The sequence below is a fragment of the Solanum verrucosum genome, unplaced genomic scaffold (genome assembly GCF_900185275.1).
Source record: "Solanum verrucosum unplaced genomic scaffold, falcon-dt-bn FXZP01000156.1, whole genome shotgun sequence".
Classification (NCBI taxonomy): Eukaryota; Viridiplantae; Streptophyta; class Magnoliopsida; order Solanales; family Solanaceae; genus Solanum; species Solanum verrucosum.
The window spans coordinates 1,796,175-1,813,772 of record NW_026020354.1 but is presented as its reverse complement, the minus strand read 5'-3'; the positions used below and the strand labels follow the sequence as shown (position 1 = coordinate 1,813,772).

General features: G+C 32.7%; 2 protein-coding genes across 2 annotated transcripts; one reads left to right on the top strand and one right to left on the bottom strand.

Annotated features, from left to right (window-relative positions):
- Positions 1–1,656: 1,656 nt before the first annotated feature.
- LOC125837651 (uncharacterized mitochondrial protein AtMg00810-like) lies at positions 1,657–4,801 on the bottom strand. The gene is made up of 2 exons (XM_049516736.1): positions 4,669–4,801; positions 1,657–1,898 (listed from the first exon to the last, which is right to left on the bottom strand). The coding sequence occupies exons 1-2, from the start codon at positions 4,799–4,801 to the stop codon at positions 1,657–1,659; spliced, it is 375 nt and encodes a 124-aa protein (XP_049372693.1).
- An 8,015-nt stretch (positions 4,802–12,816) lies between these two features.
- On the top strand, positions 12,817–14,628 carry LOC125837620 (transcription factor FER-LIKE IRON DEFICIENCY-INDUCED TRANSCRIPTION FACTOR). Its single transcript, XM_049516714.1, has 4 exons — positions 12,817–13,294; positions 13,711–13,893; positions 13,976–14,149; positions 14,509–14,628. Exons 1-4 carry the CDS (start codon positions 12,818–12,820, stop codon positions 14,614–14,616), a joined length of 942 nt encoding a protein of 313 aa, XP_049372671.1. The 5' UTR covers position 12,817; the 3' UTR covers positions 14,617–14,628.
- Positions 14,629–17,598: the final 2,970 nt, after the last annotated feature.

Here is a 17,598-nt window from a genome sequence, read left to right as displayed (position 1 = left end):
AAAGGGCATCAAAGATGAAAAGTCCCGACCTATCATATTCCAACTACTATAATTTCCTCGTGTGTATTCATTGATAAGCGAAAAACGGTTTTTACACTGAGTTTTCATCGTTACAGAAAAGAGTTTTTGGCCAAAAACATCCTTTAATTATACCTAAAACTTAATGTGCATCCTTCAACTAATTTATTGAACAAAAATCATCCTTAATGTATTCAAAACTTAGCAAGTTTCATCCTTCGTGAAAATTTTGTTAAATACATTAACATACCCATCTATGTGCAAGGCACATGACTCTTAACACCCCAAATATCAAGTTCCTCAAACCAGCCACAATTCAATTTCTTTGTTCTGCTAAAAAAATTAAAGCTATTCCAAGTTAGCTTTTGTATGTGTCAATTTTGCTGAGTCTATATGAACAATAAAAGAAAGGAAATAAACAACAAAGCTAGGACGAGTCTTCTTCTGTGATTATATTTGATTTGGGTATTGATTTTGGGACGGAAGAAAGGCTTGAAACTAATTAAAAATAGGGTGCAATGAAATTTGTTGATGTTCTGGTGATAAAAAATCTTTAACAACAATTTAAGAAAAAATTATTGGGTCTTGTGAAAATGGAGAGAGAGAACAATAAGAGCAGATTCATGTCGAAGAAAATACTTGGATAAAAAAAGAAGGCAAGCACAACAAATAAATGAAAGGTCTTTGAATTACATATGTAAGAAAGTTACCACAAATAACTATGGAAAATAAATCATGATAGCAACAAAAGAATAGCCAATATTGAGATTCATTGTACAAAGCAACTTATATTACGATTTTTATTAAGCTGGAGAATCCTAAATTCATTCCTGGCAAACTTTGCCGGTAAAAAATTAACTCAAAAAAGCTTCAGCTTTGAGAAGAAGAACATTATACAATTACTGGACTCATTTTAGGTTGCTTATAGTCATGTGACTTGCACATGGGATTGAGTCTGTTAATGTTTTTTAACAGAAGTTTTAGGGAAGGATGAACTTGCTAAGTTTTGAATACATTAAGGATGATTTTTGTTCAATATGATAGTTGAAGGATGTACATTAAGTTTTGGATATAGATAAATGATGTTTTTGGCCAAAAACTCTTACAGAAAACAACATTTCACTACATAATTGAAACTATTCTAAATCTATATATATAAAGCTGAAAATAATCACGCTGATGTGGCATGCCTCGTCGGCCTCAATAGAATTTTAGAATTTTTTTTCTTCATTTTCTTTGGAAAAATCTTTGTAAAAAATTAATCTCTTTCCTGATTATGAGAATTTATATATTACCTATAACTCTTTCTTCTAAAAGGGATTGTAAAAATGGTAGTAATTATAACAGTTATAAAAATGGCAGTAATTATTAAAAAACGTTCCTATTCCAAGATGTGACTGATTGACTAAAAATTAGCAGTAATTAAAAAAGTGTTTTGTCTTGATTTTGAATTTTGAGTTGTTGATATTGCTACTCAATTTACATCGGATGGTTGTATAGTACTTATCAGGTGCATTTTTTCTATTGTTTATTCTTTACTTTATGCCACATTTTCATATTAGCAGTGTAATTTACATTTGAGATTGGCTTGGGTTTTAATTTGAAAAATATTTTTGTCTGATGTTGTAAGAATTGTTGTTAGTTGTCGCCTAATATTGTAAGATATTGTATCCATATAACATCGGCTGTGGCAACAGCCAGAGCACGATATTCAGCTTCGGTGATTGAGCGTGCAACAATTGGTTGTTTCTTTGTAGACCAAGATATCAAATTACTCTCAAGGAAAATGCAAAATCCAGAGGTAGAGCGATGAGTTGTTGTACATCCCGCCCAGTTCGAGTCTGAGAATCGAGTTAAGGAGTTGGAAATATTTTGTTCAACTGCAACCCATGAGCAGGAGTGCCTTTAAGATAGCGGAAGATTCGCTTAACGGCTTGAAGATGAATAAGACAAGGTTGATACAGAAATTGGGATGCCATATTCACAGCATATTGTATATTCGGTCGTGTGAAGGATAAATATTGAAGACTGTCGACCATCTTACGATACAAAGAAAGATCATCAAGAAGTTAGGTATCCACAGAATGTCAATCAAGCTTACTATAGAGAGGAGTTTGGACAGGCTTAACTTCGGCCAAATCAAATCGATGCAAAAGGTCTGATATATATTTCTGTTGCAGGATTGTGAACTATCTCCGCACCTAAAAAGTAATGAAGGGAACCAAGATCTTTCATTGCAAATTCAGCTTTCATGGATTCAATAAAATCATAAACAAGCGGTTGTGAGGATCCAAAAACAGCAATGTCGTCAACATATATAAATAAGAAGTATCAAAATAAAATCGTCCTGTCGAAAAGTGAACATGCTGTGATCGGAAGTAGATTGCTTAAAACCAAGGTCCAAAAGATAAGTTGCAAGTTGAGTAAACCACGCTCTAGGCGATTGTTTCAACCCATAAATGGCACGACTTAGCTTATACACATGTTGTGGATAATCTGAATGTTCAAAACATTTGGGTTGATGCATATAAACAACTTCATTTAGCTCTCCATGTAGAAAGGCATTAGATACATCTAATTGATGCATACACCAATTATTAAGAAGAGCCAAAGATAACACTACACAAACAATGCTTAACTTGATCACAGGAGCAAAAGTTTATGTATAATCTAAACCAGGCAGTTGAGAAAAGCCCCATCCAACCAAACGAGCTTTGAAGCGGTCTATAGAGCCAGTAGGACCATACTTGATCCGATATACCTATTTATTTCCTACTATATTCACATTAAGAGGTGGAGGAACTAATTTTCATGTATGATTTTGGACGAGAGGTTTAAACTCTTCACTCATTGTATTAAGCCACCTAGAGTCGTTGGATGCTTGTGTGAAGCATTTTGGCTCAACCGGTGCAATGGAAATAGAGACATTAAGTGAGAGGAAAACACATGGCTTTAGTGACCCGATCATCAGATGAAATAGGCATGGCTAATTGAGTGATTAGGATTTAAAGCTGGAGAAGAAATTAAATTAGAAGAAGATGATACATCTTGGCGAGAAAGACGCATAACATGATCTGTAGTGGAGGTAGTTTCACAAGAAAGAGGTTGTTGATTTTGTGGGAATAAAGGAAGAGTAGTTAGAATACGTGAATTATGCACAAGAGAAGGTGATGGAGATAAAATAGGAGAATTGCACACAACATGTACGTGGGTAGCTAGTTGAGAAAACTGATTATTTGAACATGAGGAAGTTAGAGTCCTAGGAGAAGTAATAGACATGTTTTTAGGAGATATAGAGATAGAAGGGGAAGAAGTTGTATTGGACGTGGAGATAAAATCAAAGTTTGTAATTGGTGAAGCACACATATCAGGGAACTGAATTGAAGAAAATATAGGAGGGGTGGTTTGTGAGAAAGGAACTCTAAGAGTACTAGGATTCACTGGAAACATAGAACTATACGGGAAAGATGATTCTTTAAAATTTATATGGTGTGATAGAATAATTCGATCAGTGGATAGATCCAAACATTTGGATCCTTTATGTTGTGTAGATACACCGAGAAATAAACAAACTTTAGATCGTGAAAGAAACTTGTGAGCAAAAGAATGTGCAACATAAGGAAAACATAAACACCCAAAGACCTTAAGTAAACTATAATCGGGTGGTTTACCATACAATTTTTCATAAGGTGGAGTAAAATTTAGAATAGGAAGAGGAGTAATATTAATTAAATGAACTCTAAATAGAGAAGCGTCTTCCCAAAATGAATAAGGCATTGGGGCATGAAAGAGAAGACAGTGTATCTGATTATTAACATGTCGCGGAGATACACCGAGAAATAAACAAACTTTAGATCGATGCTTTCTTTCTGCACGATCATTTTGAGCAGAGGTATATAGACATGAGAAACGATGAATAATTTCATGCTCGCTAAACAAAGAACAAAAATGAGAATTGTTATACTCTCAGCCACCATCTGATTGAAAATAAGGAATAGAGGAATGAAAAATGTTTGCGACCATGTTATAGAATTCTTTAAATTTATCAAATGCCTCTGACTTGTTTCGCATTAAATAAATCCAAGAGTACTTGGTGTGGTCATCCAGAAATAAGATATAATAACGAAAACTAGAATTTGAACTAAAAGAAGTTTGCCACACATCTGAATGAATTAAAAGAAAAGGAGCAGGTGCAATATTATGAGAAAGAGGAAATTGTAACTTCGATTGTTTTCCTAGATGACAAACATTACAACAAGAACTTCCAGAAGAGGAATTACAATTAATGAACCCCCTACTAACTAAAGCTGCAAGAGAACGTTCCCCTAGATGGCTTAACGTTTGTGCCAAAGATAGGAAGGTGAGATGACACTTGAGAGAGCAACATGACAGGAGCGATCGGAGGTCGAGGGAATAGGATAGAGAGAGTCATTATTATTACAATGGAGCAAGACTTGCTTGGTCTTCTTGTCCTTAACAAAAAAATAGATTTAGTGAATTGAATGAAACAATTATTGTCAACACACAAGCGGTGAATAGACATTAGATTCTTCTGAAGAGAAGGAACATATGAAACATTATTTAAAAGAAGAGGCTTAGAAGATGTCGGAAGAAAAGAAGTGCTAGTAGATAAAATAGAAAGAAGATTACCATTGCCAACCATCACCTGTGACGAACCACTGTAAGGAGATGAAGATGATAAAAGTGATGGATTGTTCGTCACATGCGCAGAAGCACCAGAATAAGGATACCATACTAATGGTTGTACTTCCTCCAAATTCATAGCGGCAAATAATTTTGTTAGTAATTTGGGAACATTGGAATGATTGAAACGATTCCTACACTCCAAAGCAATATGATTAAAGTGGAAGCAAATTTGACAATGTTTAGTCGAGGTGAAAGGTCGCCCAAGAATTCCATCACCCGAAGAAGAAGTAAAAGTGTGGTTGAAAATCAGACAGTGAGATAAAAATTTAGGGCAAGAAGAGTATTGATTTCGACCTCTACCTCGGCGACAACCGTGACCATTATGGGATCCTCTTGGGTATTGATTAGCATGAGATGAATTTGAAGAAGGAGGTTGAGAAAGTGGTGGTGCTTGAGCAGAAGCCACTAATGCAGTGTGAGAGAATCTTCATTGTTGGTCGCATTAATATTCACTTCTTTAGTAAGTAACAATGGACGCAAAACGAGAAAGGACGAAAGTGTTCCTGTAGTATTTAAACCAGAAAAAAAAGTACAATAAGAAGGTGGCCATGGAAGTCCCTGCAATGCTTGGGTCACCAAATCATCATTAGTAACAGATTTTTCAACTGCAGTAAGGGAACAGGAAAGTGAATGCAGTTGTTGGAGATAATTCTCCGTGGACAGGAAACCTTTTTTTAAATTCTGAAATTTTGATTTCAAATGAATTGAGGAGGATGAAACCTGATCTAGGTAAAGGAAGCAAGAATATCCCATGCCTGCTTGGAAGTGTTGCAAGTGTAGCTGAGAAGTGAATCAAGAACCGGAGGGGAGAAATCGACATTAATCCAACTTAGAATAATTTTTTCACATTGAATCCACAAACGGTACTTATCATGAGTTGAGGATGGGCATGGAATAGATCCATCAACCAAGGGAAAAAGATTGAGGCTTTTTAGAACGATAAGAAAAATCTTTTTCCAAATAAGATAATTAAGATATGTCAATTCAAAAGGTACAAAACCTTTAATGTTTGAAATAGTTGGAGGATTTGGAAGACCCAAAGAGGATTGAGAGTTGACGACTTGAATTGAGGAAGAAGTTTGAGCGGAAGTAGTTTGGGAAATCATGGTGCTCTTGATACCAAGTTGAAGTTTTAAGTTATAGAGAGATTGGAGAAAGTAAACTAAGGCATGCGTGAATAGCAAGTGCTTGAACTTGTGCTATTTATAAGGCAATTACAAGTACATAACTCTTTAAATTATATTTACAATAATATCCTTATCATGTAGTAAGAATTAACTTAATTATACCTCAATTTCATCTTATTAATTTCAGCCACTAAAGTTGCTCGAAACCTTATGATGCAGACATATTTTCATCATTTTGTAAGAAAAAAAATTATGTTCTTCCGACAAAGTTCGTCAATCAACCATTTCCCTTTATAATCTCAATTTAGTTTGTTTCCTTCTATTGACATCCAAAAATCTCTAACATAAATCAATTTTATAGGGCACAATTAAGTATAATTTCCATTAGCACACTTCAATTTACTTAATTATTACTCCTATATTTAACATGCCTCCTCACGTTTGATTCCTTCTTGTGAGTCAAGAACATGAATTTTTTTTTTTTCTTTTCTTTAGGGCGTAAGATTTGCATATACACTAAAAATGTGATTTTTTTAGTTTGAACTTCATAAAAATCTCTTAAAAAGAAATTAAGAGTAAATTAAAAAGATCTAAAAAGTAATTAAGGAGAATAAAAATTTAGATGTTTACACCTTTTATTTATTACAATAATAGTAAATAACTTCAGCTCTTCTCTCTTATCTCCAACTCGATCAAATTGCTTTGAATTATATAAGTAAGTCAAAAGAAAAAGTAACTATATTATCAAAAAATATATATGTCCAAAACATGAAATAAGAAAGTGGCAAAAGGTACTCTATCATAAAATCTTTTATCAAAGGACAATATTAAATTTCACTCAGTGCGGATTTTTCATTACTCTGAAAATTTAGATTAATATTTGATTTCTCCTATTCTTTATTGTTTTCCGTATGATTCTCTTTTATATTTAAATAAAGGTTGAAAAATGAAATATGTTTAGTAATATTACTAAAACTATTTTTTCTATTATTTTAGTATGTCGTTATTAATAAGAATCATCATGTAAACTAATAGGCTTTTTCATGATTTCGCGCGGTCAAATTCCTTAGTAGATTATTAAATATGAGTCATGAAGATGAATTTAAAATAAATAAAAGTGAAAAATAATAAATAAATAAATAAATAAGAGGAAAAAAAAAATAGTTCGTATGATATCAAGTGCAATGAAAATAAATACAAAAAAAAAAAAGATAAAAAAAAATGTAATTAGTTAATTTTTAAAAGGATAAAACTATCTAATATCTTTCCATGGTTATTTTCGTCTTTCTTCATTTGACTCAACACTTTTTTCCAATTTTAATATTTAATCATAATATGCTCTGATTTTTTTTAAAAATATTTAATTAATTAAATATTTTATAATGTACTAAATTAAGTGTAGGGGTAAAATGGTAATTCAACTTTTACTTTTGTGGCTTCCCACTTATAGTATAAAATATGATATGATTTTATAATGTACTAAATTTAAGTGTAGGGGTAAAATGGTATTTCAACTTTTACTTTTGTAGCTTCCGACTTATAGTACAATGTGATATGAATTACAAAAAATTGTGTGATATATATAAAAATAAGAATTAATCACATACGGATAAGTATGGTTTCCTTTGAACTCTCATAGTGAACATACATTGGCAAATTGTTAAATCGATAGATTTAATATCTTTAAATCGACAAGCTTTTATGTCTACCTAGATAACGTATGTCACACAAATAATCCTTCACCGTTCTTAGTTCTCATTATTATGTTCATTTAAGTCATGAACACAACATAATTTCATGAGTGCGTAAAAAACTGGTCTTACACTAATAATTTTTCTTGAGGCAGCTTACATCTTACATTCACATAGATGATTTTTAAACATGTAACTCGTATATACGCTATTTGATCGTGTCATATCAAACTTAGAAATCTTTAAAGACTCTCAACATTTTATCCTTGCTTCTGAATATTGTCTTTATTTTGAGATTTTAATTAGTTTAGCAACAACGTTGAACTGGAATTTGTAAGTTTGTTTGATCTCCTTGAATCTAGATTTTGATTTCTTAAGTCTGCTAGGTAAAATTACCATTATGATTACTTATCATCATCCATAATCTCATCCCCTTTGATGATTTATCAACTAACTGATCTCTAGTTATGAAACATTAGTACCATTTGATATTTGGTATTTCCTGAATACCGAATTATTTACTTAATGAATGTCATATATTAATATGTTCATTCCTCATTAGTATAATTCCAAAAAGAAAGTTAAAGAATAAACATTAGAGAAAAGGCATAAAGTCATTATTGAAGTGGTCTCGAATTTTCAAAAAGACACCTTAACTTTGCGACCGTCCTATTACCCCACTAAACAATTATGAACTAATATTATTGTATCATTTTTCGATCAGCCCCAGATTTTAAGAAGCAAGTTTGTTCACAAACCAATCATTACATGACACATGTTAATTTAATTAAAAATATAATTTTTTTTCATTTTAAGTTTTCTCTTTATCTTATTTTTTCTTTATTCTCTCTCTCTCTCTCTCTCTCTTAATTTTTGACTTATTTTAATTTTGATTTCATCTTAAATTCTACTTCATTTTCCACCCCTCCCCCCAACTTTCAAGCCGATCCATCCCTCCATTTTCTTTCTTTTTCTTCACCTCCCACCCTCACCCCACCCAGTGGCGGACCAAAATTTTCGTTCAGGGGGTTCGAAAAATAAAAATATAAACGTGTCAACAAGCCTTTAGAAATGGGACCCTGGAATTCTATTGGGTTTAAAACCATACTTTTAGCACGTTTTAAAAATAAAATAAAAAACTTAAAAAAAAAACTTGAAAAACAGAACTGGTTTTTTTTAAAAAAAACTGAAACTAAAAAAGAAAAAATAAAACGTTATCACAGGGATTCGAACTAGTGACATGAAGCATAATTTCAGGGGACTTGCCGCTGCGTTGTCAACCTCTCCTTGTTATTAAGAGGGTTCAAAATATATATATCTACAAAATTACATAAAATTTACCTTATATATACAATTAAATTTTTTGCCCAGGGGGTTCGACTGAACCCCCTGGAACCCACGTGAGTCCGCCCTTAACCCCACCCCCAACATCAAGTTTAACCCCTCTCCACTTTTTTTCTTTTCCTTTTCGTCTTCTTCTTCTTCTTCTTCTTCTCCAATCAAATTCTTTATTTCAGTGATTTTTTTGTTTAAAAAAAATCATACTATTTACTAGACTTTATTGAATTATTGACAACAAAACTAATTATTTTTCTAAGAAAATTTAAATTTTTGAAGGTATCAACAATTATTCCTTTTCATATAACTTCAAAATTAGAAATGATAATTTTAAAAGAATCAATGAATTTCTCGAAAATTGAAAGAACTTGATCGAAATCGGATAAAAAAAAAGCTATATGATACCTGCTAGTCATCTTGAAATCTAATGGGTTTATCAAATTGTTCGAAATGTAAGAAAATATTTAGATAAAATTTTAATATTAAAGAAAGTAAAACTAATAGTAGTAAAAAAAACGAAGGTGAAGTTGTGGTAAAAATGGTGACATTGAAAGTGAGAAGCTTCAATAGAGATGACAATGAATTTTTGAAGAAGAAAGAAAGAGAAAAAATAATAAGGAAAAAAAGTTAAAATAATAAGAAAATATATTTTATAATAAAATACTTGTAAAAATAAAATTATATTAGTTATTTTAGGTTGCTCACTCTCTTTGAGGGAGTGCACACACTCTCTATGTAATGTGGACAAAAAATTATGTAATAATATCAGTTCAAGATTGTTTAGTGGGGTAATAGGACGCCCACATAGTTAAGATTTTTTTTGAAAATTCGGGACAAGTTCAGGTATCACTTTATGTCTTTTCTCTAAATATAAACAACTCAAACACACATCTTTTAGTTGTATCGATTTGTTTTTCTTGATGTCTTCTTAGTTGTTGATATTCTATTATATTGTGCCTCCACATATAAAAATAGAAATAATTGGAGAAAGAGAATTAACTTTGTAACACAATCGGCTAGAACTTCAATACGGTATTACCGAATACTGTACCAAACAAAAATTTAATTTACCGATTATAGAATTATCAAACCGAAATTTAAAAATTTGATATTTGATATCTACTTTTAACTATGTACCAATTATCGAATTCAAAATTTGAGAATCCCGAACTGAATACCAAACGTCCACCTCTTTCTAAAGTCATTAATTTTTGAGATCATACTCTATTAAATTAAGTAAATCAAGTTAATATTTGATTGTTAGTGGCGGTAGATGGTGCGCTTGTGTGACACAACTTGTTGCACAACGCAAGCACGAGCTTTTATATTTAATTGGATGAAAGATTCTCATATAGAAAATTCCATCCACGGGCTTAGCTTGTGTCATAGGTTTTTGCGGTGGTTTCATCAATAAATTAAATAACGGGGTACCTATATAGTTAAACAAGAAAGTATAGTAGAAAGTAAAAAGTAAATTAAATAATGCTACAACTATTAATTTTCTTGAAAATGGGAAATAGTAAAAAGTAAAAATTACAAGTTGGATCTGTTTGGATTGACTTAAAAAAAGTAGCTTATAAATCAAAAATAAAAAGTCAAACTGAAATGACTTTTTAAGTCAAAAAATAAAAGTAGAGGGAGACCTACTTTTGATTTCTAACTTATTTTAAGTCATTTTTACCTTGTCAAACACTTCGTAACTTATTTTAAGTCATTTTTTATATTCGTCAAACACTTCCAGAAGTCAAAAATTGACTTAAAAATAGGTTTGACCAACTTTTAAGTCAATCCAAACATCCTTTAAGTCATAGTTTTTAAGAGCTACAGGTTCTTTCTTCGAACTAGGGGTAGCAAACAAGTGGATTGGATTGGATTTGGATGAATTGAATATAGATTGAGTTAAAATAGATTGGATCACAATCCACTCATATTAAATATGAGCAAATATGATTTTGCTCAAAAATGATTTAGGTAAAATAATTGTAATCCACTTTAATCTCCTAAAGCCAAAATATATTAAATCAAAGCAAAATTGTTACTACCCTACTACCCCACCCTATCTCTATATTATTATTTTTCAAAACATAATTTTTCATATAGAAGAAAGAAATTATTTTTTTGCCCTGTACCCCCACCCCATCCCACCCCACACCCCTATCCCCCACCACGCCCACCCCCATTAAAAAAATTCTTAAAACTCTTTTTTATGAAAAAAGATTTGCCAACCCTACCCCCACCCCCACCCCAGGGCACCTCCTACCCACATCTTTTTAAAAATAAAAATTGCCCCCACCCATAGCCCAGCTTCCCCCCCCCCCCCCCCCCCCCCCCCCCCCAATTTTTCATATTTTATTTTCAAAAATAAATAGGGCAACTAGAGAATTTTATTATAAGTTAGTGATATATGAGTATATATGGATTCTCATTTTACCCATTTTGTTCATATTTGTATGAGCTTAAATAGGTTAAAGTCCATATTTACCCATTTTAGAACGGGAAAATTACGCGAAAAAAACAAACATATACTAGTTAATTAGCTAACATAGCTATAGTTTGAATTAATTACGTCTCACAACTTAATTTTAGCTATAATTACGCCGCATGTCCTCTTTTATACACACATACTCTTGCTCTCCTCTCTTCTCTCTCCCGATCACGCTTGCCAGATACACACACACTTTTGCTCTCCTCTCTTCTCTCTCTCCCGATCTCGCGCGCACACAGTTTGCCTCTCTCCACTCTCTTCCCTCTCTACTTGCCTCTCTCCTCCCTCGGCCATTCTTGGTCACTAGATATACAAATAAATATATATACTAGTTACATATATACCATTATTTGATAGATATACATATACAATTCGACAAATATACATATACAATTCACCTCTCTCGCTCGCCCCTCTCCTCCCTCTCCCAATCACTCCTCTCTCCTCCCTCTAACATGTAGCTATGAATGATAATTAGAAAACTGTAGCTATGAAGCATAATTAAGTTATTTTTGAGTGACTATATGTGAAAATTCCCCTTTAAGAAAATATGAGTGATCCGTTTAATTTAATATGAGAAAAATCGACTCATTTCACTTATATCAGCTGAAATTGTCACCCCTTATACATAATATAATTTTGGGAAACTTACATAATTTTACTATATTAAGAAAATATTTACTCGTACTATTTATAGCAACAACATTTTTTTTCACTTGATCACTTTTAATACATTTATAATATAGTTTCAATACATATTATAGAGAACAATCTATAAAACACATATAATACAAGTTTTATTGATGAATAATATATTTATCACACATTTTAATATATTGTGTCAATTTCTACCAAAACACATAATATATTTTAAAATAGTTATAATACATATATATTGCATACATAATTAACTTTTAATACATATTGCAGATTTATCATAGCATTGCTATAAATGATAATAAATAAAAAGTATCGCTAAAATTAATAATTAATTATTAGCAGGTACTCATCCAAGTATTTTTTCAATGAAAAGTGTTTAATTGACCACCCTAAAGACACCGTAGCTCCGTCCCTAAGTGAGAGTAGTGAGCATATTAAATGATGTCTTAGTCGTGATACTAATATATTGAGGCACAAATAAAAATATAAAGAATCTTTAGTTAGATAAGTAAAATTAGATCATGACATCCTTCCTTACATCATCAGTACTTAAACCAAAAGTAGTACGAGGTCGAATCTGGTGAAGGTTCATTTGATGCCTCAATATAGTAAGAAGCGGAAGTAGATTAAATTAAAATTTGTCAACAACCCTTAGGGTTTTAATATTAGTTTTAACAACTCCAAGTAACTATATTCGATTCCCTTCACATAGTATAATATTAATATACATAAAATAAAACATCTATAAATCCCCACTAGACCTCTCTCACTATTTATCCATCTTAATTAAAATGGAGAGTGGTAATGCATCAATGGAAAATAATGTTAATGATATTGGGCTTATTAATTTCTTGGACGAGGATAATTTTGAACAATTCATTGAGCTTATTAGGGGTGAAACTGCTGACCCTATTGTAAAGTTTTGCCCAAACTATGATTGTGAACATATCACAGGTTGTTTTTCCGCTGCCAATGCCCAATTTGAGCCAATATCCATGGATTTCTATGATACAAGCTTGCCTGATCCTATTTCCCTATATACTTCGTTTCCTGGTGAAATCAAGCTCGATGATGATGATGATGATGATGAAGAAGAAGAGGAAGATTGTGATGAATCTTCTGGCACAACGGCTACCACCAAAATGACTCCAACAACCAAAGGCACGAGGACTGACCGGTCGAGAACTTTGATTTCCGAGCGCAAAAGGAGAGGAAGAATGAAGGAAAAGCTTTACGCTTTGCGATCCTTAGTTCCTAATATCACAAAGGTATATACTCTTAGCATCCCAATTTATGTTAAGGTGTTTGACCGAAACAAAGCTTGAGAAGAAAAGAAAGATTCTTTTAACTTGTCGTCCAATATAAGCCACTCATAATAATTAGTGTGAACATATCCTCAATAAAAATAAAATGAAAAGATTTAAGTTAAACTGTTACTGTTGCTAAATATAATACTATAACGGATATGACAAAAAGGGAAAAATTGAAATATGTAAGTTTAATAACTTATTGACACTTGAAAAATTGATAATGTACGGAAGTGAGGCTTGCGTAAGTGGTTGAGCACCTTCACCCTCAATTGCGGGAGGGTAAGTGCAAACACTATTCATCCGTAGAGCGGAAAAAAAAGTGAATTTTACATTGTTGGTGCATGATTTTGTTTGATGAAGTTTTGTATTGGCAGATGGATAAAGCCTCCATCATAGGAGATGCAATATTATACGTACAAGGACTGCAAACGAAAGCCAAGAAACTAAAAGTAGAAATAGCAGAGTTTGAGTCATCAATTAATCAAAGTGGACTATTTCAAAATGCCAAGAAAATGAATTTCACAAGCTATTATCCAGCAATCAAGAGGATAACAAAGGTTTGTTTTTACTAAAACCAAAAACTTGTTAATTACTTATTTAATACTTACCAAAAACATAAATAAATAAATGGTATTGCAGATGGACATTAATCAAGTAGAAGAAAAAGGATTTTACGTGAGATTAATTTGCAACAAAGGGCGACAAATTGCAGCTTCTCTTTTCAAAGCTCTTGAGTCTCTCACTGGATTCAATGTTCAAACTTCCAACTTGGCTACTTCTACCAATGATTACATTTTCACCTTCACTCTTAATGTAAGTTACCAAACTTATTATTGTTTCGATTAGTTTGTCTTATTTTTCCATTTTCTTCTTAAAAAAAGTCTCTTACAAGTATTTAGTTTCAACTTTCCACATGATATATTTAAGATCTCAAAATTAAAGAATATTTTGATACATTTCAGATATCTTTAGTTTAAGCTACGAGATTCAAAAGTGTTTCTTTATTTTCTTGAATTCAATACGTCAAATCAAAATAAAATAAATAAATTGAACGAAGAAAGTATTAGTTAATTATCAATTCATTTACACCTATCGTTTATTGGAAATTTATGTATAGTGATCCTTTGTCTCGTTTTTTTTTTTTTTTTTTTTTGTGTGTAATGGATATGCAGGTGAGAGAATGTGATGAGGTGGACATAAACTTTGGTAATTTGAAGCTATGGATAGCTAGTGCTTTTCTTAATCAAGGGTTTGACTTCGAGACATCTCCATTGGTCTAATGTCACGTCATTGTAACTTTCCAAAATATTGAACTCATCAAAGCATGACAAATGTCATTGAGCATCGATGATCGTTTGTAACTTTTTAATTAAAACCACGTGTCCTAGCAATGGTGCGTTGTCGTTCACATACATGCATATGATTAAACTAATCATTTCCTAGATTTAATTTGTTTTTATCATTTAGCTTGTTGTTTAGTACTCATGATCCCAACTAAACGGGAGTTTTACTTAATGAAGGATCACTTTTTTTTTTTATCATCATGACTTTATTCTTCCTAATCTTCAAAACAACAATTGATTGACAAATAGATAATGAGGAAATGAAGGTCACTCATATCCATCAAGTCCTCCCGGCTGACATAGAATTTGAAGTTGTGAAGCTATTAAATTTTAAATTAATAATATTTATTACATATTAAATGAACTTCTTACTATAAGTATAATGTTTAGATAATTATTGAGTTCGATCACCCTCATTCTTCAATTATATTGAGTTCGATCGAGAATCCATACCTCAACGCGCATAGTCGACTTTCTTGTTTGGAAGCATGAGCTTGCAAAGCCAATAAGTAAGGAATGCTGACAAAATATTCTCATCCACATCTAGCTCGCCAAAGGGAGCATTCTCGTCCTCAGTCCGAGGTAGGAAGTCTAATCAATATGTCTAGAAGGATTATGGTTCAACCTTGGCTTCGTGGCTCGTACCTTTGACACCTTTTACGGAGGCTTGTCATATATATTAGGTCCTCTTAAGTCTTAACCAGAACTTTACCTAGTCATGGATAACCTCATGGAGATAAGCTTTCGCTAATCTATAGAAGGCCAAAATAAATATAAGCAACTTGTGGGAAGAAACAATTTTCCTTTAATATCCATATGTGTGTCAATTCCTTCGCTGAGGGAACGACTTCGTCATAAAAGAATCCTTGTATAGGAAGACCTCCAATCGCCCGTCAGTCTCAAAGTAATATGAACGTCTCTCTAATGAAAGTAGAAAGCATGTCGGTAGATGGACACCAAAGATCACAAAAAGCATAGAGTACACATTGTCGTCATAGTCAAACGCGAACGAAGAAAGTATACATAACATCTGTGAAAATCTAAGCTAAAGACCTCAATTCACCATTGAAGGTTCTGGAAGAAAACTCAATCAGAAAAGAGGAAGAATTTTTTTTTATTTCATCATATCGTGAATGTTACACTTGTGCCTTATTTATAAACTTACATTTCAGATTCAATTCATCCGAAATGCATTTTCTAACTAACTTTTATCAACCATCCAATTACAACTAATTACCCTTTTAACCCACTAACTGATTAATTCCTTAATAACTACTTCTAAACAGTAATAACCAACTGTGTACAAGAATAACAGAAAAATGGAATTCAACACTCCCCCTCAAGTTGAAGGGTGAAGGATGTTAAGCACACCTAGCTTGCCTAACAAGTGCAAGTGTTGAGTATGACTCAACCCTTTGGTTAGCAAATCAGCTATTTGTTGTTGATGATGCATGTTTAAACGTTTATCAAATACACTTCATCTAATTCTAAGTGCAAACGATCGTTAAGCAATATAAACCCCAACAAATGAGTTGGGGTCGAACCCACAGGGAGCAGTACATGTCCAAATTCAATCAAGAAGTAAAAATGTGATCTAGCTAGTTAGATGAATAGACATTATCAGAAAAGGCATGAAATAAATCAAAAGAGGTGACACGAATGTCAGATGGGGGGATTTTGTTTGCAATTATCAACTACAACACAGTCACAAACATTTTGAAATAACAATAAGGAGAGGAATTCTCGAGATGTGATCGATTATAGGCAATTTTTGATATATGGGTAATTGAAACTACTAGTAAAAAACTACAAATCAGTGGGTAGGCTAGGGTATAAGGGAGATAACTTTCTCTCGAACAACTATCCCGAATCAGGTGATTTCTTTCAAACATCAACGAGCATAACAATGAAGAACAACCCACACCTTACTTCGTCCACTCTCTCGAGCTAGATAGGTAGGATTGGGTTTAAGATTCACTCTCTCGAGCTGAACCTAACTCAACCCAATACCTACAAACCATTAATCAATAGCCTTGGTTCTAAAACCTCTCTCTTGAGCAAGCTAAGAACACAAAATTAAAACTACATTTGCAACTACAATTTGTAAATTAATCCACAACTAATGATTAAACCCACTTCAATATAGCATTTAAACTAGTAATTAACAATACCCATAAACTAATTCAAACCCATAATCACATGATCACACCCCAAGAATTGGGATTTTAGCCAAACATCATAAAAAGGTAAAAACGGTTATCGAATCGATTAGCCATCAACTGGGTAAGAGAAATTAAGTCTTTACAATGCTTAAAATAGAAGAAAATCAGTAACCCACTTGCAAAATCTCTGAATTGAATCTCCAAAAACCTTCAAGTCTACTGAGAAACTATTCTAAAATAGTAGTCAGCTAAAATCTGGAAAAGAGAGCTCTTAAATTAACAGTTCAAAATTCAATTTATAGTTGCCAAAAATTAGCCACGAAGGGCCATTAGGTGAGGTAAGTCGGGTTCGCTGAGTGGTTCGACGAACCGCCCATTGCTCTCTTTTATTGCCTTTTTGCATTGGCTTTCAGCATCCTCAAGTTCTGTAACTTTGGGCGATCACTCTTGTCATCACGGAACTGATCGACGATTCGCCGACTGCCCCTTTTCTATCACCGACTTGGTTTTTTCCCTTAGGGCTGACACAGTGGAACTTTAGGCGGCCAAAATAGCCACTCGGCGATTTGCCAAGTGCTTTTGGCGATCATCAGGCTCGCCTTTCTTCACCTCTTCAGTTAGTTTTGTTCCTTTTTGCCTGTTAGTGCCCTTACTTTGCTCCTCAATCCATATACCTGAAAATCAAGGCTTTAACATCAGTTTATGGCACAAATTAAGCATTTGAGTACACTAAAACTATATAAACAAAGCCCCAAAT